This window comes from Ovis aries, chromosome 20, assembly GCF_016772045.2.
Source record: "Ovis aries strain OAR_USU_Benz2616 breed Rambouillet chromosome 20, ARS-UI_Ramb_v3.0, whole genome shotgun sequence".
Classification (NCBI taxonomy): Eukaryota; Metazoa; Chordata; class Mammalia; order Artiodactyla; family Bovidae; genus Ovis; species Ovis aries.
Genome location: NC_056073.1, coordinates 28,086,158 through 28,107,790, shown reverse-complemented (window position 1 = coordinate 28,107,790; position 21,633 = coordinate 28,086,158). Strand labels below are relative to the sequence as shown.

At 43.8% G+C, this 21,633-nt stretch overlaps 2 protein-coding genes across 2 annotated transcripts; one reads left to right on the top strand and one right to left on the bottom strand.

The window, feature by feature from the left end:
* Nucleotides 1-6: 6 nt before the first annotated feature.
* LOC101113965 (ubiquitin D-like) lies at nt 7-3,407 on the bottom strand. The gene is made up of 3 exons (XM_004019012.4): nt 3,236-3,407; nt 2,276-2,427; nt 7-1,026 (listed from the first exon to the last, which is right to left on the bottom strand). Exons 1-3 carry the CDS (start codon nt 3,405-3,407, stop codon nt 556-558), a joined length of 795 nt encoding a protein of 264 aa, XP_004019061.3. The 3' UTR covers nt 7-555.
* A 10,889-nt stretch (nt 3,408-14,296) lies between these two features.
* Nucleotides 14,297-18,060, top strand: LOC101111325 (olfactory receptor 2H1). Its single transcript, XM_042236845.1, is given in 3 exon segments — nt 14,297-14,354; nt 16,987-17,636; nt 17,638-18,060. Coding segments are annotated over 3 exon segments (1,131 nt in total).
* Nucleotides 18,061-21,633: the final 3,573 nt, after the last annotated feature.

Sequence of the window (21,633 nt, the reverse complement as noted above, 5' to 3'; positions counted from 1 at the left end):
ATTGGATTGAATTTCTAAATTATTTATTAATAAGATTGGAATCATCACACTAAATAGTTCACGTCACAATAAAGCATTTGGCTATTCTCTATAAGTAGAAAGTAAATGTAGCTCAACAATTTTTGAGTGATATGATAGAAGAAGCACTGTGCTAAAAATAGACACAAACAGTAATTAGAAGAACATGGATCACAACCTAAAATGTACTCTTGTTGGTTGGGAAAGGAAATAGGAGTTTTCCTATAAGTCAGAGCCAATTCAGGATTAATCTGCAAGTTGGCTTTGAAGTTACCTCTAATAGGTTTTCAAATTTCAATATATTCTAACATATCCACATATAATGTATTATATGCAATTTTGCAATTATTCAATCATGTGAGAATGAAAGAATCAATGAATTAGAAATGTTCTACAACATTCTTCACCAGCCCAACCTAAATCTTCTATTTATCTTTCACATTAATTTTGGGAGATTTTCAGAGGGTGTGGTTAGTGAGTAAGAAGTAAACAGAAATGAGCTCCTTTTTTTCTGCTATCACTCCATCTGCAGGGTCATCACCCACCAGTGCAGGGGAATGTCATGAACATTAAATGGGTCTTTTTGATGCCATAATCTCCCATGATCTTCCCATCTTCCAGTTTCTTTCCGTTGCAGATCACAATCTGCTCCTTAGGGGGTATAGCAGTCTTCATCTTGATCATCTCCTTCACCTGGGTCACTGGGGTGGACCTTCGCACCTGGAGCTCGTGCCTCTGCCCCTCATCACCAGGCTCCACCAAAACCAAGTGCAGCTCCTCATCACTGGGCTTCACCACCTTCAGGGTGAGGTGGATGGTCGTCTCCTTGTCAATGCCATACGATGACAGAGTTCTCTGCGGCTTTAGGATCTTCCAGCCCAGCTGGAGGACCTGATCTTGCACAGGAACCTTGGTCTTAGACCGGACATGTTCACTGATCTTATTTACTCTGTCTCTCAGATGGGCAGTGAAAGTCATTGGGTTCCATTCCTCAGAATGGACAATCACCTGGACAAAAAAAGGCCAAGAGACAGTTGCCTAGAATGCGTGCCTCTTCTACACCCTTTGTGCCCAGTCCATCATTGCTCCCACACTTCACTGCCAGTCTGGTGCTCCAGATCCTTTACAACAAGCTGTGCCCCTCCTTGTTTGAAACTTGTTTTTGAAATTTCCAGGTAGTAATGCAAGAAAACCAGTCTTATCCCTTTGTCCTCTAATCCATTGCAAAATGTTATTGATAATTTCCTATCTTATTTACCTGTCTCCTCTCCAGATAAATGTTGTCAAATGTCAAAAACTAAATACACTAGAAAGCATTCAAAGATGTACACCAGATTTGAAAAACAGCTCTCAAACAGAATTCCCAAGACTTGACAGCCTAATGGAATACTCACATGGCTGTCCTCCATGACCATGACTTCTTTAGAAGGAAATTCTGTTTGCAACACATCTTTTCTGTACTGTTAGTTTCTTTCTTAATGCTTTAAATAATAACTCACACATTGTAGTGAAGCTATGTTCAATATCACCTGTTCATGTTTCCTGTGTTCTTATATCCACCTGTTGTAGAATATGATCCCTCCTTTAATTGGACCAGGGTCCCGCTCACAGAAAGTAGGGACTACATCTGAGTCTTATTTCAATAATATGAACACAGGGAATCTCACTCCTGTGCTATCACCTGAAAGTCTTGGAGAACCACTTTCAGGCTTCATTCAAAATACCTTCCCAAACTAGATGCCACAGACATTTCTTCACTGAACTCTCACGCTTCTAAGCTAAGCATTAGCCTCATTCCAAGTTCTTTTTGTAGAGCATATGGTCTTACACAGGCATTAACAACTTAGAATAAATGAATTCTGCAGACCTCTCTTTTGGTAAAAGAAGAAAGCTTAAGAGCCCTGGAGGCCTAAACAGGATAAGAGAGAAAAAGATCAAGACAATATTCCCATAGTTTCAAGTCTTGCCATCCCTGCTGAGCACAAAGCCCACTCCCACTTCCTACAATGTACCCCTAAGTGTGACCAGTGCAAGGTCTCAATGCAAGAGAACTCAGGAGCCAAGCGACCTGGTTCTCTTCATGGAAACTTTCTTCACATTCAGTAAGTAACAATGCCTATCTCCTCCCCTTCCAGATGCCTTTCCAGCAAGCCCCCCCCTCCTTTACCTCCCAGCACTGTCCCTCATCCATTTCCAATTCTCTCCCATGTCTCAGAGGTCCTCTCCCTTTCCCCACCCTCATATCAAATCAACTCACATCGACAGAGGCCATGTCTGCAATCAGAGGAGCAGAATCAGGAGACAGAGCGAAGGACCTCGCCTCCAGTTTATACAAGCAGCTAAACTGGAAATCCCCTGCCTGGGTGCTGTGGTTTTCAAGTTTTTCCTCTCCCTTTGTTGTCAGACCGCCTCAAGTTACTTTCACTTTTGCTACTGGGGAGTCAGGAAGCAAAAATACCTTATGATTAGGCACTTGGCCCCACAGTCAACCCATTTGTCCTCCCTGTTTGAAACATGGCATGGTCTTTCTCTGTTGAGAATTTTCCCCTGATTTACAACCCACTATTCTCAATCCTGACTTGTGACTTCCTAGCCTGCATCTCTGACCTTCAGTAGCTTGAAGACCTTTAACACTTGTGGTCCTCCCCTTAGCTTTTAAGACCCCCGCCCCGACACCACTGCTGCCATTAGTCAGAGAACTTCCTGAAAACAGAGGTGCCCGGGAGAGGACAGTGAGAGTTGCCATGGGTGATGTGACCAGGAGCATCCTGTTAACCCTAGCCTAGCAGAATGTGTGAAGCTGACCTGGAGAAAACACAGAAATAACCCTGGACTGAGAAGACCCATGAGTTCCAGTCCCAGGGCTGACACGCAATTAACCCGGGCAAGTCTGTTCACCTCCCTGGATGTTGGCTTTTTGATCTATACAATGAGATGATTGGAGAGAATTCCTAAGTGTCTTCCAGACTCAGAAATTTTGTTTATAAATGTCCTTTACAAAGAACTTTAGATTCCTGGGTCTTGAGTTTTCTAACATTCTTCTCATGCTGTCTGAGAACCTGGAAACCAAATCCACTACTTGAGAACAACCTGAAGCCAGCAATCAAACACTGACTCCCACCTTCCACATGCAAAACCACATAGCCTTGTCGCACCACAGTGCCTCTGTTTTCTCACCTTTACCCCTGGACCCTCACTAGTGTGACCTCAGAAATACCTAAGGAGCTGTTGACCCCCTGGATCTTCACATTTGGACTGGGGACAACAATCTTCACCATTTCACTGGTGGTCCAGTGACTAGGACTCCAAGCTCCCAATCCAGGGGACCCGGCCTCAACCTGGTCAGGGAAATGTATCCCACATGCCTCCACTAAGAATTCCCATGCCATCCCGCCTGCTGCAGCTATGACCTGGCACAGCCAAGTAAATGAATAATTTTTTTAAAAAAGAGAGAGAGAACATAAACTGTGCATGCTCAGAGGATTTTCTTGATCACTCTTATCTCCTAACATTTCAAGTTAATCCCTGCTCTCTCTGAAAGTCTCAGGACATCGGCATAAAACCCTTTTTTTTTTTTTAAATAAAACATTTTTAAAGTGCTTCAAATAATTTCAAAGTAAAAACTCTGTAAGAAAAGCCAAGTTAATCTCTTTACTGTGTTTTCAGTGAACATTTACTGTCCCTTCATTCATTGATAAATTTCACATGATCCCATTTTATTTCAGGAGTTTCCAACCTAGAGAACTTGGCTTTGGAGAAGTCTCTACACAAGTAATGGGATCCAGGAATTCATTCCAATATTTCAACAAAGTTAACATAAATCAAGTTGTTTTAACTGAAGCTCTTAATAGATAGTTAATAAAGTTGGTAAAACTAATTATTATTTAAATATACTTTGTGGCATAGACAAACTTTTTTATAAACAGAATGAATATGAAGAGGGAAGAATGCAGCTTGATGGAATAGACTGAAAGCCCTGACCTGCTCTTCTCCCTTCAGATATTTCTGCAGGCTCCAAGAGTCTCTCTGTTTAGAAAACATGAGAGTGACCTCTGGCTACCCCACAATAGAAAAGGGCTACCCTGCACCCACTGTCCAATAAGATTGGGGAACTCTGAAACATCATCAGTGGCCAGGCAAAAAATGTCAGATCAGGTTGAGAGTGATAGAAAAAGTGAAACTCCTCTAGTATGACAAGGATGGGTGTTGGCTCTGGAGAGAGAAAGAAAAAGCTGTACAAAGCAGACTTGAGGAGACAGCTTTCAGTTTTCACATTTTATTTGCACCCCTCAATTTCTTAGGTCTCCACATCATTATTGGAAAGAGAAGTGGAGAATACACGGTTAAAGCTGCTTTAAATTAAATCATTCTTTTTTAATACCCTTTCTGCTTTGCCTTTCTGGCCTGGGAATGGACATATTGGGACCTATACCACCTTGGTGCCAAATTTACATTCTCAATCCCAGGAATACTTCCCAGGGGTGATAGTTGTCTGCTGACACCCTTCACATCTGTATCCACAGACCCACCCTGAGCTGCAGATCTGTAGATCTAGCCACTTCTTTCCATGCGTTGGGTCCTGAATTCCCTGTGTAATTTTGAACATGCCAGGCTCTCTGCCACCAGATCATTGAACATGGCTTTCCCTTTAACTCCACCCCCAACACCATGGATTTATAAGAATATACAACAGAAGCAGCATCTCCTCCAGGAAGACCTCCCTGACTCTCTTCCATCCTATGCTGGCTTACATGCCCATTTTCTGTCCTTCTCTACTCCTTCAGCAAACTTCCCAGAGCATGTTTCTCTAGAAATAATGTCATCGGTGTACTTGTCCTTCACCCTCAGTAAACAGTGAGACTCTTGAGGGTCATGGCTAAGTCTTAACTTGTATCTTCAACATTTCTCAGGCTGTCTGACACTCCATTCTTACTATATTTGCCAAATGTATGAGTAAATCAATAAATGAATGAATAAGTAAGTGAATATTAATAGGAAAATAACACTTCAGTTCAGTTCGGTTCAGTCGCTCAGTCGTGTCCGACTCTTTGCGACCCCATGAAACGCAGCACGCCAGGCCTCCCTGTCCATCACCATCTCCCGGAGTTCACTCAGACTCATGTCCATCGAGTCGGTGATGCCATCCAGCCATCTCATCCTCTGTCGTCCCTTTCTCCTCCTGCCCCCAATCCCTCCCAGCATCAGAGTCTTTTCCAATGAGTCAACCCTTCGCATGAGGTAGCCAAAGTACTGGAGTTTCAGCTTTAGAATCATTCCTTCCAAAGAACACCCAGGACTGATCTCCTTTAGAAGGGACTGGTTGGATCTCCTTGCAGTCCAAGGGACTCTCAAGAGTCTTCTCCAACACCACAGTTCAAAAACATCAGTTCTTCGGTGCTCAGCTTTCTTCACAGTCCAACTCTCACATCCATACATGACCACTGGAAAACCATAGCCTTGACTAGACAGACCTTTGTTAGCAAAGTGAGTACCAATTATGTTACAGGAACTGCACAAGGTTTTATTAAATGGTACCTCATTAAGTAATTTAGGATTCTGTCAAGTAAGTATTAGTACCCTTATGGATAAACAGGATGCTAACTTACCCACAGTCATATTAGTGCTAGCTGGTAAGTAAGGGTTCCACACGCTTCCCTGGTGGCTCAGCAGTAAAGAATTCACCTGCCAATGAAGGAGAAATGGATTTAATCCATGGATCCGCAAGATCCCCTGGAGAAGGGAATGGCAACACACTCCAGTATTCTTGTCTGGGAAATCCCATGGACAGAGAAGCCTGGCAGGCTAAGCCCATAGGGTCGCAAAGAGTTGAACACAATTGAGAGACTAAACAACAAGTAAGGGTTCAAATGCAAACCTCTGTTTCTACAGTCCTCATCTTCTCACATTGTGCTTCAGTGGAAAGAAGGGTGGGGAGTATATGTCCTTGCATACCTTTTTATTATAGGTAATGTACGAGTTGAGGGGATAAATAGATAGAGGAAAGCAGAGGATGCAAGGAGCCTTTGGATGCATGTGGCAGACCCTGCCTGGGCAGAGGTAAACAAGCAGCAGTGGTGAGCGCAGGACTCAGAGCCTGGAGGAAGACTGCACGGTGGGAGAGAACTGCTCTCCCAGGACAGCGAGTAGTAAAAGACAACGCTGCGAGGCAATTCCGCAGAGCAATAGAAAAACTGCCCACTGGAGCAGGGGATTTTACTGCCTTGAGTTACTCTAGAGCAAGCCACAGATTTTCCCAGGAAAAACTACTTCATGTGATTCCCTCCCCAGATAGGATCCGGATTCCGAGAAACTCAGTCCTTTCAAGGAACGAGAATAACAAATCTGGACTCTGATCACTCTTTGCCCTCCTCCCTTCTTACGTGCAATTCCCTCCCAGCCTAAGTCCGGGGGAAGTGCTGTCCCAAACACCCCGATGTCCCTTGCTGTCTATAAGGTTCTTCTTGGGAACTGACTCCTCCTTGCTTCTCACCACAGAGTCCATCTGAATTCTTTTTTTTTTTTTTCCTCTGTCACAGTACACTTTTTCAGAGGCAAAAAGATCTCTTCTCCGTTGCTCCTCTAACAAATTCAGAAAACTAGCCAAGTTCAAAGATCATGCTGTGGAAACTTTTGCACGTTTTAAAACAAATGTCTTGGACATCCACAGCCTCCCAGCTTGGCCCTAGCTGACCAGGTGGTCTAAGGCACATCACTGACCCTACTGGGACTCCCTGAAGCAGAAGCCTCTTTCCCATCTCTTTCAAAATGCTCATGAAACAGTTTGTAGAACTGCCTTGAGATCAGGAATATTGCTTCAGAAATTCCAATCAGAAGGCTTCTCTGGTGGCTCAGTGATGAAGAATCTGCCTGCCAATGCAGGAGACACAGGTTTGATCCGTGGTCCGAGAAGATCCCGCATGCCATGGGGCAGCTAAGCCCATGCACCGCAACTATTGAACCTGGCCCTGAGAGCCCGGGAGCCAAAGCTACTGGGCCTATATGCCAACTACCAAAGCCTGCTGGCCCTATAGCCAATGTTCTGCAACAAGAGAAGCCACTGCAATGAGAAGCCCGTGTACTGCAACTAGAGAGAAGTCCTCACTCACAGAAACTAGAGAGAAGTCCATGCAGCAAGGAAGACTCAGGTCAGTTCAGTTCAGTTCAGTCTCTCAGTCGTGTCCGACTCTTTGCGACCCCATGAAATGCAGCACGCCAGGCCTCCCTGGTCATCACCAGCTCCCAGAGTTCATTCAGACTCACGTCCATTGAGTCGGTGATGCCATCCAGCCATCTCATCCTCAGTCGTCCCCTTCTCCTCCTGCCTCCAATCCCTCCCAGCATCAGGGTCTTTTCCAATGAGTCAACTCTTCGCATGAGGTGGCCAAAGTACTGGAGTTTCAGCTCTAGCATCAGTCCTTCCAAAGAACACCCCAGGCTGATCTCTTTCAGAATGGACGGGTTGGCTCTCCTTGCAGTCCAGGGGACTCTCAAGAGTCTTCTCCAACACCACAGTTCAAAAACATCAATTCTTCGGTGCTCAGCTTTCTTCATAGTCCAACTCTCACATCCATACATGACCACTGGAAAAGCCATAGCCTTGACTACACCCACCTTTGTTGGCAAAGTAGTGTCTCCACTTTTTAATAAGATTCAGATAGCCATAAATAAATAAAAAGAAATGCCAACCAAACTCAGTCAAAATGCAGCTGTGAATTCTTATTTAATAATGGCTGTAGGGAAAGTCTGTCTAATCTCAAAGAATGACCATTTGGAAAACATTTGTCAAAATAAAAAATGGACATGCCAAACTAAAACAACCCAAATCCCTTCCAGTAATAGGGACATAGATAACTAAACTGTAGAACAGCATCAGCAATAAACATGGTTGAATTATACCTGCAAGCAGCGATACGGATGGACGTGCCACATACCGGCTGAGTGAAAGAAGACAAGGCCAAGGAGACTGCAGAGAGTATGCTGCTCTTCATAACTCTTCAAACCAAGCAGACCTACCCAGAGACACAGAAAAAGAGACAAGCTACTTTGAAATTCAGAGTATATTTGTTTTTTAAATAAATGAAATCCAATCTAAATGCTGACAGGGGTCACTTGAGGATTTTCAAGAGCAAATAAGACGTTTGAGAACCCCCTGATAGCTCATCCTGTCACATGCTGTGCTGTGCTCAGTCATGTCTGACTCTTGGTGACCCCATAGACAGTAGCCTGCCAGGCTCCTCTGTCCATGGGGATTCTGCAGGCCAGAATACTGGAGTGGGTTGCCATGTCCTTCTCCAGGGGATCTTCCCAACCCAGGGATCCAACCCAGGTCTCCTGCATTGCAGAAGGATTCTTTACCAGCTAAGCTACCAGGGAAGTCCCATCCTGTCATGTTTAATGTTTAACTTTGGGAGCTTAATGTTTGCTGAAGCACTGTATTGAATGTAACTAATGTATGTTGCCTTATTAATTAATTAAGAGAAAACACATATTCAGTCAATTAAAGATAAAATAATGTTATAACCTAAAACATAAATGTTCTAAAGGAAAATATATACAAGCAAAACAACAATTAGTGTTTAAAACCATATAGTGTGTCATCAAGCTGTCCTAAAAATGTAAAAACCGTAAGTGTTGATTATGACACAATTACGCTTTAGAGTTTATATATGTTACATAATTCTTTTGAGGTACCAAAGATATAACTAATTTTTTTTTCATCTATCTATCCTAAACCCAGCAATTTCACTTTAGGAATTTATTCTATCAGTATACTCATATATATATGAAATAAGATATGTATCAATACAAGCATATTCATGTGGTATTACTTGTCATCCATAAAATGGAAACAACATTTATCAACAAGGAATTAAATAAATGAAAGTGTATACAGAGGAATTAACTGAAAGAATCAAGTTACAAAATGTATAATTTCCTGGTATTTAAAAAAGAAAAATATATACACACATATGCTGAAATATGCATGCATGCAATATCTCTGAGAGGAAACAAACTGTATTGCCTAAGGAACTGGAATGGGAGGGAGATTTACTTATTATGTACATTGTCCTGTTACTGTTTTTAGTTTTGCTGCTTCGGCTACTGCTGCTAAGTCACGTCAGTCATGTCCCACTCTGTGCGACCCCATAGGCAGCAGACCACCAGGCTCTCCTGTCTCTGGCATTCTCCAGGCAAGAATGCTGGAGTGGATTGCCATTTCCTTCTCCAATGCATGAAAGTGAAAAGTGAAAGTGAAGTCGCTCAGTCATGTCTGACTCTTAGCAACCCCGTGGACTGCAGCCTACCAGGCTCCTCCGTCCATGGGATTTTCCGGTCAAGAGTACTGAAGTGGGTCGCCAGGGCCTTCTCCGGTTTTTAGTGTTGCAGGGTCGACTAAAAAAATATATATTCACCACCTAAAAGTTAAGGGTTGTGTTTTCTTCAGGGCACATGCCACCAACTTTAAGTACCAGAGCAACATCTCAAGTAACCCTGAGAAAACTGCTTCAAGAAGGTGAAGTGGAAGCTAGGATATGTAGGAGTTTTGCAACAAAGGGCAGGTACTGTAAATAAAAGATTACTTTTAATAAAAGAAAACTAGGTATCTTAAGGAATTTAGTGCTTTTCTACCTGTGGGAAGATGTAAGAGTCTGGGCTCATTGAAATCCTTCCTTTGATATGCATCTCAGCTCTCTGGAGCTAGTATCCTGTGTTTTCTCATCCTGAGTTCCTTCAGGGCTCACCATAGGGAGTGGCTGCAGTCTCATGGCTTCTAGACAGCAGGTACTCTTTGTTTCCTTCCTGAGCTCCATCAGGGTTCACCAGCTCACCTGTGCTGCAATCGCTGATGACTGTGAGTTTTCTGATACAGCCAGCAATGTTTCATTTCTCGGCCCCCTGTGTATATATTACCTATTCAATAGCAAAAGAGAGGAGGAAACAGAGAAAGGCGTGAGGGAAGGGGTATGTATCTTTTTGATGCTGTCACTGGCTCAAGATAGAAATGGCTACAAGCTATGCACCATGCACTGATGGGAACCAGTTTCTGTAACTCAATCACTAGCTGCTAAGCACACGGCCATGAAAAGCTAGCACTATAGTAGGTCATCTCACACGCTAGTAAAGTAATGCTCAAAATTCTCCAAGCCAGGCTTCAGCAATATGTGAACCGTGAACTTCCTGATGTTCAAGCTGGTTTTAGAAAAGGCAGAGGAACCAGAGATCAAATTGCCAACATCTGCTGGATCATGGAAAAAGCAAGAGACTTCCAGGAAAACATCTATTTCTGCTTTATTGACTATGCCAAAGCCTTTGACTGTGTGGATCACAATAAACTGGAAAATTCTGGAAGATATGGGAATTCCAGACCACATGACGGGCTCTAAAGAAATCTGTATGCAGGTCAGAAAGCAACAGTTAGAAGTGGACATGGAACAACAGACTGGTTCCAAATAGGAAAAGGAGTCTGTCAAGGCTGTATATTGTCACCCTGTTTATTTAACTTATATGCAGAGTACATCGTTCGAAAAGCTGGGCTGGATGAAGCACAAGCTGGAATCAATATTGCTGGGAGAAATATCAAGAACCTCAGATATGTACCACCCTTATGGCAAAAAGTGAAGAAGAACTAAAGAGCCTCTTGGTGAAAGTGAAAGAGGAGAGTGAAAAAGTTGGCTTAAAGCTCAACATTCAGAAAATGAAGATCATGGCATCCAGTCCCATTACTTCATGGCAAATAGATGGGGAAACAGTGGAAACAGCAGCTGACTTTATTTTGGGGCTCTCCCAAATCACTGCAGATAGTGATTGAAGGCATGAAATTAAAAGACGCTTACCCCCTGGAAGGAAAGTTATGACCAACCTAGACAGCATAGTAAAAAGCAGAGATATTACTTTGCCAACAAAGGTCCATCTAGTCAAGGCTGTTTTTTCCAGTAGCCATGTATGGATGTGAGAGTTGGGTTATAAAGAAAGCTCAGTGCTGAAAAATGGATGCTTTTGAACTGTGGTACTGAAGAAGACTCTTAAGAGTCCCATGGACTTCGAGGAGATCCAACCAGTCCATCCATAGGAGATCAGTCCTGAGTGTTCATTGGAAGCGCTGATGTTGAAATTGAAACTCCAATACTTTGGCCACCTCATGCGAAGAGCTGATTCATTTGAAAAGACCCTGATGCTGGGAAAGATTGAGGGGAGGAGGAGAAGGGGATGACAGAGGATGAGATGGTTGGATCGCATCACTGACTCTATGGACATGAGCTTGAGTAAGCTCTAGCAGTTGGTGATGGACAGGGAGGCCTGGTGTGCTGCAGTCCATGGGGTCTCAAAGATTGGGACACGACTGAGTGACTGAACTGAACTGATGATAGTAGGTTAATTGTTATGATCCTGAGCCTTCCCTACTCCCAAACATGCAACATCCAATAATATTTTACATAATCCAAAACTTGGAAAGATCAATAATATAATCTATAATATTATCTGAAATCAAAGGAATTTAACTAAAGTCAGAGGTCAAATCTAATCTTTGCTTAGATTTTTGGTCAAATCTAACCAAATAAACCCAATATATATAATATATACATTATATATATACAACTCAAGAACTATCACTGAACCACGATTTTAGTCTGATGGCAACTGGTGAAAAATGACTAAATGGACAAAATACCTGGAGCAGTCAATGCACTAGGAGGTGTCGGGTGGCGTGTGGGCCAGTGGCCCTCATCCACTTTGCAGCTATTAGGCCGTCCTAGAATAAATTCAGGCTCTGCTTCCTACTTTTATGCAAATTATTTCACCGTCCTCAAGCTTAGTACTGTCTTCTGTCAGCTGGGGATTTCACTTAGGATTAAGCTCTGTTACCATTAACAGATACCTAAAAATATTTGGCTTCATAAAGATAGTAGTGGCTTCAAAATTCAGAAGTAGAAGATTCAGAGCCAATGTGATTGTTCTGTTCAAAAAAAAGCAACTCAGGACCACTTTCCTCTGAGCTCTGCTATTTCTAGGACATGGTCCACATTGTTGTGGTCCAAAATGGTATCTAGTGCTCCAGCCATTCCATCGTTATTCCAGGAAGAGAGAGCTTCAGTGGTATTTTTTTAAAGGCTCCATGAAATGGCCAGAAGAGATTTCTCCTACATCCTATTGCCTAACATCTTACAACCACATGAAATTGAAAGGGAGCCTGTGAAATAGTCTTTACTCTAAGCAGGCATGTTGTTGTTCCCCTTGTTGTGGTTGTTTGGCTGCTAAGTCGTGTCCAACTCTTTTGTGACCCCATGTCCTGTGGCCCACCAGGCTCCTCTGTGCATGGGATTTTCCAGGCAAGAATACTGGAGTAGTTTGCCATTTCCTTCTCCAGGGGATTTTCCCAACCCAGAGATTGAACCCACATCTCCTGCAGCTCTCGCACTGGCAGGCAGACTCCTTACCACTGAGGGAAGCCCATGACCCTCAGGAGGTGGTAGTAAAAAGAAAACAATACCCTTGTACTCCCCTGTGACCCAGGGGAGCAGAGGGAGACCTTTCTATTTACCAAAGGGAGCATTGTTTCTGGCACATTGTCTCTAGATCCTCCTGTCTTTTCTTAACCATGATTAGTAGCAGTCGCTAACTAGTTGTGAATTGCTTGGCAGAACTGAGGAGCTGTTTCTCTGCATGGGATAAGAGTCCTGGGATCACTCCCTCCATCACCTCATCACTCTTCCCTTTCTACCTCCAGTACCACTAAAAGAGAAGTTAACTTCCTGGATTGAGGAGGAGAACTTGTTATCAAAAAGCTCCACGGTAAAAGGCTGCCTCTGGCCTCACATGTTCAGCAAAGTGATGGTGGGATGTGGTTATTACATGACCTCTTCAGCCACCACCCTGGGTTCAAATCTCAGCGGTAGTGCTTGCTAGCTACACTTTCAGAGCAAGGGATTCATCCTCTGTTCGTTTTCATTTCTTTGTCCAAAAAAGAAGGTAATAATTGTGCCCATCTCTTGAAGTTGTCATAAAGAGCAATCTATTGTGATGTGCTTTGCAAAGTGACTGGGGAAGGAAGCCATAGCAATCATTACCCTTACCTGAAATCTGAGCTTTAATCAATTTCAAGGATACAGTATTTCTCATAATTTGCTTTTAGTTTTCAGTATGAGGATCAAGTGAAGGCTTGAACCAGTCCAAAAGCTCCATATCATGGGAATGCTCTGGTAACAAGGCAATGAGGAGACTCACTTGATTGTGGGTAAGTCACATATTTATTCTTCTCCTATAGCCCTTCCATTACTATATATTGTCATTAATATTATGAATGAAATAGGATCTATCAATCTGGCCCTGGTGCTTATTAGCTGGATAATCTTGGGTGACTTACTCATCCTTTCTGAGACTGTTTCTTCTATAAATGAGGAATAGTATCAACAAGTTTTTCCATGGTTTTTGTGAAATACAGATATTTAGAAAAATTTTTTAACATAGTGCGTGGTGCTTAGCAAACACTCAGGAGGTGGTAACTATGAAAATAATATGAAATTATCATTACTGGATGCGGAATTTGCATCTCATGACCTTGTAGCTCTTAGAAATGGCTGACTCTTTGGTGACCGATAAAAGATTAAACATTCAATATTGAAATCAATGGGAACTAGGAAGTAGTGTTTGCCTTTCTTGGTGTAAGAGAAAAGAAGAACCTAGAGAAAGAGGGTGAGGAAAAGACCTGTCATGAAAGACAGACAAAAAGGAGGAAAGGAGAGTCAAAGGAAGACAGAACCTGAAGATATCCAGAAATAACATACACAGTAAGGCAACACATTGCCAAGAAAATAAGAATATGGGAAATTCTACAGCTGATAGATAAATAAAACTTGGTGGGTAATTGCTGAGATACAAGCAATAGGACACCTATCAAGTTCAAAAGAAATTTAAAATAAGCAGAATACCGATTCCTTCCTAAAGGTCAAAGAGAAGATGTCTCTTTGTGATCAGATGTGATCAGAGAGGTACCCAGAGCTATGGGTAACATTTGTTCTGCTCTTAAATGGGAGTCGGGGGCAGGTATACCATGTGTTTATTTTATTATCCTGTAAAGCCTATAAACATATTTTATGCACTCTTCATTACTCAAATTGTTGGGAATTCCCTGGTGGTCCAGTGATTAGGACTCCATATTTTCACTGCATGGATTCAATGCCTGGTCAGGGAACTAATATTCCACAAGCTGCAAAAAAAAAAAAAAAAGAAGAAGAAGTTATTAAAGGGAAGAAATCTTATGCTCAAAGGGAAAGTAACGATGGAAGAAGAACTGGAGAAGAAGACAAAAAGCAGTCCTAACAAAAAGGGGATGAAATGTAGCTTCTAACATAAAATGGTGACTCTCTGATGAAGAGATGCTTTGTTGTTGTTGTTGTTGTTTAGTAGCGAAGCCGTGTTGACTCTTTTGTAACTCCAGGGACTGCAGCCTGCCAGGCTCCTCTGGAATCTTCCAGGCAAGAATACTGGAGTAGGCTGCCATTTCCTCCTCCAAGGGATCTTCCCTCCCCAGGGATCAAGCACACATCTCCTGCATCCCCTGAACTGGCAGACAGATTCTTTACCACTGAGCCAACATGGAAGCCTCTCCCATTCCAAAAGCTTCTGGGAGAGTTTCTGCCATCAAAGCTACCCATATGCTTGCCACTATATCCTCTGAGTGGCTTCCTATGATTGTCTCTTCTCAGAAGACCCCCAGTTCTGCCCCTTGACTGCCAGAGTGGTTCCACATCTTGCAACCATCTGTGGGCTCAGTTCAGTCCAGTCACTCAGTCATATCCAACTCTTTGTGACCCCTGGACTGCAGCAGGCCAGGCTTCCCTGTCCATCTCCAACTCCCGGAGCTTACTCACACTCAGGTCCATCCAGTCGGTGATACCATGCAACCATCTCATCCTCTGTCGACCCCTTTTCCTCCTGCCTTCAATCTTTCCCAGCACCAGGGTCTTCTCCAATGAGTCAGTTCTTCGTATTAGGTGGCCAAAGTATTGGAGTTTCAGCTTCAGCATCAGTCCTTCCAATCAATATTCAGGACTGATTTCCTTTAGGATTGTTTGTGAGCTCCCTGTGATCCAAACTGCCTTTCACAGCAAAGATCCGGGTCACCTTCTCCAGGATGTTTTCTTGCCTTACTTGCCCAGAATCCTCCTTACTGTGCAGACTTCCTTCTCTCACACACCCATCATCATTGCTTTATTTGCCTTCAGTTTCTTGGCGGTCTCAACATTTTCTATCCCTTTCCTCCCTTTTGAACTACTGCATGAGGCCAGCTGTACACCAGCCTCTGCTTCTTCTGGTGAGACTTGAACCCATTACATTATACTTGAAGACTTGTTCATTTCAGTAGCTAAGGAAAGGCTACTATAGGACCAAGGTAACACATAAGTGATAGGCACCGGATCTTTTATGGGGAAATTTGCTATAAAAAACATTATTAGCAAAATTATGAGTATGAGCTACAGTCAATGTTTTGCCAACGGTGGATTTTCTATATTGAGTAGCTGTACTATGTTTACATGAAAGAATTTCCTTTTGATTAGAAACTACATGCTAACACATGAAGGTGTGAAGAGGCATTATGTACGCAACCTACTCGCCAATAGCTCTGAATAAATATAACTGTGTATATAAAGAAAAGATAGAATCATTTAAAGTGGCAAATACGAACAATTCATTGATCAAGAATAAACAAGAACAACAACAAAAAAAAGAATAAACAAGAATTTTTAGACTTGGAAATTTTCTGCAAGTTTCAGAGTTCGATATAGAAAGTTTTAAAATCTCAAATACTGAGTAGAATTAAGAACATTCAACAAATTCTATGTTCTACTTAAATATCTCAATATCAACTCAGCATATTTTGCTTTTGATGTAATCTTATCTGAAAGGGAAAATATTTTTTTCAATTACATCATCTTCCTTATTTCAAGGTCCAACTAGTATAGATGTTTCTACTTCCAAAGCAAGACAGCTGGCAGCCTGTTCGGTCTTATTTTGTGTCGTGCATGTAATGTTAAGTTGAGCTTAGGGCTTTATTAAAAGAAAATTTTATTTATTTATTTGGATGCATGAGGTCTTAGTGTGGCACATGGGATCTTTAGCTGTGACATATAGGATCTAATTCCCTGACCAGGGATTGAACCTGGGACTTCTGCATTAGGAGCTCGAAATCTTAGCCACTGACCACCAGGGAAGTCCTCAGGTTTTTTATTTATAGAAAACACTCTTGTACTTAGTTTAATAAATCACCATATTTTTTAAATATTTGTCTATGGCAGATCTGATATGTATGTGGGATCTGGTTCCCTGATCAGGAACCAAACCCTAGCCCCCTGCATTGGGAGCTCAGAGTCTTAGCCACTGGACCACCAGGGAAGTCCCAATCACAAGTTTTTCATGGGACAAGATAACCTAGTTAATATCTCTGTGCTGGGGTCACTTCATACAGAGAAGAAATGTCCTTAATTCATACATTCTGCCTCTGGTGGCTCCCCTACAAATGAAAGTAAGGTGGATAAAACATGAGTGATCCAGAAAATGTATGATCCAAAGTAGGAAGTACTGCATAGACACTCTCAGGAAGGAAACTCAGTAAAAATGAATCCTTTGGTAATGATTTCTGACAGAAGAGAATACTGAAAACTACCACAGTCCTCAGAACAAAATAGGCATTTAATAAATGATTGTTGAATTAAGGAAAACTGATTAATTATTCCATGTTTCACATCAGTTTCTTTTGCCTTCACTCAGTACGTCTGAGATACCAGTGTGAGTCTCCATCTGTCTCCTGCACATTCACGGCTTCCTCACTCTCACTGGACCTCATTTGATCAGGAGGAGCAGGGGAAGAGAAGGCCCTGCTAGATGCTGATGTGCTGGGAAACAGGCTGAGTGAGAGACGACAGAAGAGAACTGCCCACCTGGTGTGACCTGACAAGCACCCAGGCTGAGTTCTTATAAGACAGGTGGGAACACACAGCTCAGACAGCCCTCATCCCTCTAGGTCTGGACAGGAACAGGCCATCGTCAACCACAGCTCCCCGGTGGACTTCTTCCTTCTGGACTTCTCTGAACACCCAGGGCTTGAAAGAAACCTCTTCGTGGTTGTCTCGATCTCTTACCTCCTGACTCTGGTGGGCAACACACTCATCATCCTGCTGTCCGTGCTGGACCCCAGGCTCCACTCCCCGATGTACTTCTTCCTCTCTAACCTCTCCTTCCTGGACCTCTGCTTCACCACAAGCTGTGTCCCGCAGATGCTGGTCCACCTCTGGGCCCCAAGGAAGACCATCAGCTTCCTTGGCTGCTCTGTCCAGCTCTTCATCTTCCTGTTCCTGGGGACCACGGAGTGTGTCCTCCTGACCGTGATGGCCTTTGACCGCTACGTGGCTGTCTGCCAGCCCCTCCACTATGCCACCATCATCCACCCCCGCCTGTGCCGGCAGCTGACGGCCATGGCCTGAGTAATGGGTCTGGTCCAATCAGTAGTCCAGACACCACCGACCCTCCACCTGCCCTTCTGCCCACATCGGCAGACAGATGACTTTGTATGTGAAGTCCCTTCTCTGATTCAACTGTCCTGTGGAGACACCACCTACAATAAAAATCCAGTTAGCTGTGTCCAGTGTCATCTTCCTGGTCATGCCGCTTACCCTCATCCTTATCTCTTACGGTGCCGTTGCCCGGGCAGTGCTGAGGATTAACTCGGCCATAGCATGGAGGAAGGCTCTGGGGACCTGCTCCTCCCATCTCATTGTGGTCACCCTCTTCTACAGTTCAGTCATTGTGGTCTACCTCCAGCCCAGAAATCCCTATGCCCAGAAGAGGGGCAAGTTCTTTGGTCTCTTCTATGCAGTGGGCACTTCTTTACTTAATCCCCTCGTATACACCCTGAGGAACAAGGGTGTAAAGAGGGCGCTCAGGAGGTTGCTGGGGAAAGATAGGACTCCAGGGAGAACTAAAAGTAAGCTGCCTGATGTGCTTTCATTGAGAGGATATTCTTTATTCTTTTTTGAGCAAGTTTGACCTCTCCAGTCTACAGCCTTCCCTATAACTATCCAAGCCGCTACAGTGGGTCACAGTGTGTCTGTGTCTGTGTGTGTGTGTGTGTGTGTGTGTGTGTGTGTGTGTGTGTGTTACAGGAGACATGTATGTTAGAAAAAGGGAAACAGAGTTTAAAAAAAAAAAAGAAAAAGAGTAACGAGAACTTCTTCAGGGTTGCCAGGGTCTCAACAGTTGAGCAAAGCAAAGACTAAACCCCTGAGGTCTCCACTCCCAGGCAGAATATATTAATCATGTCTTTCATTTGTTATATCCTGATGCTTTGACAGAAAAACATCTATTTCTGCTTTATTGCCTACGCCAAAGCCTTTGACTGTGTGGATCACAATAAACTCTGGAAAATTCTGAAAGAGATAGAAATACCAGACCACCTGATCTGCCTCTTGAGAAACCTACATGCAGGTCAGGAAGCAACAGTTAGAACAGGACATGGAACAACAGACTGGTTCCAAATAGGAAAAGGAGTCCATCAAGGCTGTATATTGTCACCCTGCTTATTTAACTTCTATGCAGAGTACATCATGAGAAACGCTGGACTGGAAGAAGCACAAGCTGGAATCAAGATTGCCAGGAGAAATATCAATAACCTCAGATAAGCAGATGACACCACCCTTATGGCAGAAAGTGAAGAGGAACTAAAAAGCCTCTTGATAAAAGTGAAAGAGGAGAGTGAAAAGTTGACTTAAAGCTCCACATTCAGAAAACGAAGATCATGGCATCTGGTCCCATCACTTAATGGGAAATATATAGGGAAACAGTGGAAACAGTGTCAGACTTTATTTTGGGGGGCTCCTAAATCACGGCAGATGGCGATTGCAGCCATGAAATTAAAAGACACTTACTCCTTGGAAGAAATGTTATGACCAACCTAGACAACATATTCAAAAGCAGAGACATTACTTTGCCAACAAAGGTCCGTCTAGTCAAGGCTCTGGTTTTTCCATTAGTCGTGTATGGATATGAGAGTTGGACTGTGAAAAGGCTGAGCGCTGAAGAATTGGTGCTTTGGAACTGTGGTGTTGGAAAAGACTCTTGAGAGTCCCTTGGACTGCAAGGAGATCCAACCAGTCCACTCTGAAGATCAGCCCTGGGTGTTCTTTGGAAGGGATGATGCTAAAGCTCAAACTCCAGTTACTTTGGTCACCTCATGCAAAGCATTGACTCATTGGAAAAGACCGATGCTGGGAGGGATTGGGGGCAGGAGGACAAGGGGACGACAGAGGATGAGATGGCTAAATGGCATCACTGATTCGATGGACGTGAGTCTGAGTGAATTCCGGGAGTTGGTGATGGGCAGGGAGGCCTGGAGTGCTGCAATTCATGGGGTCGCAAAGAGTCGAACACGACTGAGCCACTGAACTGAACTGAACTGATGCTTTGACATCTGGGGTTTTGTTGACCCTGGAGGGACTTGCCCCAAGACTAGCTTGTTCCTGAACCTCCTTGGTGGCACAGTGGATAAGGATTCACCTGCCAGTGCAGGGGGCACAGATTCAACCCCTGGTCCTGGGAGATTCTGCATGCCTCGGAGCAATGATGCCACAATTTCCAAACCCCTGCTCTCGAGCCTGAGAATTGCAACTAATGAAGCCTGCCAGCTCTAGAGTCCTTGAGCCAAAACTAGTGAACCCCAGTGCTGCAGCTTCTGAAACCTGTGTGCCCTTGAGCCAGCAAGCCACAATTACTGACCCTGAGTCCTGCAACTACTGAAACCCAGGCACCTAGAGCCTGTGCTCCACAATAAGTGAAGCCACCACAGGTGAAGCCTGTGCACCAGAACTAGAGAGCAGCCCCTGCCGCAACTAGAGAAAGCCCTGGCACAACAGTTGCACAGTAAAGAGGTCACCCTGAGAATGGCTTTGCAAATGCAAATCAACCAACTCAGAGCTCAGTCCTCAACCACCTCCTTCATCAAGCCCCACACTCTGGAGCACTATCCACCTGCCCTAATCTCACCAGGGCCAGGTTCCAGCCAACTAGAAACAGCCCCTGCATCAGAGTCCACTGAAATTATAAAAACTATCTAGTTCTCAACCTCCTTCTCCTGTCTTGTCCATTCCTTTCTGCTGAAACCACGTGAAAGCCTCTTACCCACAGTTCTCTGCTCCTCTCTCTTCCTGTGACCAACCTTGCTGCTTTCTAACGTGGCCCTGCACGGCCACCTCCTCTTGAAATCTATGAGTAATAAACCGTCTCTTCAGAGGCCATCATTTCGAAACTGTTGGCATAACCAAATTTCATATCTGTATCTGTTAACACACTATACTTTAAGACACAGAGGTTTAGAGATGTGTCAGTTACCTCTTCCTGTCAGTTAAAGTAAGTCCCCCTCCCCTTACAGATTTCACAAATAGAAATTCTCACCTCCAAACTCACTGAGTGTCATGTTGCTCCTGATTGGCCAGACCCTAGTGACAACAGACAACCTGCCCACTGGACCTGGGGATTTACAGCCTGCAGCTGTTACAGGAGGAAACATGGGATCCTTCCGGGAAAGACTAACCCAGGGCATTCCCTACCCAGTGAGGGCCAGAGTTCAGGGAAATGCTGCCCTTTCAAGAAATGTGAAAACAAACCTAGGATCCCTCTTTGCTCCTCCCTTCTTGTGAGAAATTACCTCCATCCCAGAGACAGAACACACCTGGACTCCCCAGCTGCCTTCATTCCTGATCAGAAACATTTTTCCCCCCTCAGGAGTTTTCACATATCCTTGGCCACAAATGCAGTATCAGAATTGATTCTCTTGCTCTGTGTCCTAAAAGAGTAAAATTCTCTTCAAGACAGAATATTCTCAGCTTATTTATTTTCTGCAGTTTTTGTTGCTTAGTTGCTAAGTCATGCCCAACCCTTTTCTGACCCCATGGACTGTAGTGCACCATGTTCCTCTGTCCGTGGGATTTCCCAGGCAAGAACACTGGAGTGGGTTGTCATTTCCTTCTCCAGGGGATCTTCCCTACCCAGGGATTGAACCCACATCTCCTGCATGGGTTCTTTACTACTGAGCTACCTGAGAAGACCCTGTTTATTCTCTAGCAATATAAAAATAAATCAGACAAGGAGTAGAATTAGACTGTGGGAATTCTGACAGGTTAAGGAAATGGAGCTCCAGCTTTGCTAGGAGCAGCCGTGAAGAGATACCCCACACCCAAGGTAAGAGAAACCCAAGTAAGATAGTAGGTGTTGCAAGAGGGCATCAGAGGGCAGACACACTGAAACCACACTCACAGAAAACTAGTCAATCTAATCATACTAGGACCACAGCCTTGTCTAACTCAATGAAACCAAGCCATGCCTGCGGGGCAAGACGGGAGGGTCATGGTGGAGAGATCTGACAGACCGTGGTCCACTGGAGAGGGGAATGGCAAGCCACTTCAGCATTCTTGCCTTTAGATCCCCATGAACAGTATGAAAAGGCAAAATGATAGGATACCAAAAGAGGAACTTCCCAGGTAATTAGGTGCCCAATATGCTACTGGAGATCAGTGGAGAAATAACTCCAGAAAGAATGAAGGGATGGAGCCAAAGCAAAAACAATAC

Excerpts from the sequence above, each read along its gene's own strand:
- LOC101113965 (XM_004019012.4), bottom strand. The coding sequence starts at position 3,407 with ATGGCATGGGAATTCTTAGTGGAGGCATGTGGGATACATTTCCCTGAC. Across the intron at positions 2,428-3,235 it reads GGGGGTCAACAGCTCCTTAG|GCGGTCTGACAACAAAGGGA; the intron begins GTATTTCTGAGG and ends AAGTAACTTGAG. Across the intron at positions 1,027-2,275 it reads CAGACATGGCCTCTGTCGAT|GTGATTGTCCATTCTGAGGA; the intron begins GTGAGTTGATTT and ends TTTTTTGTCCAG.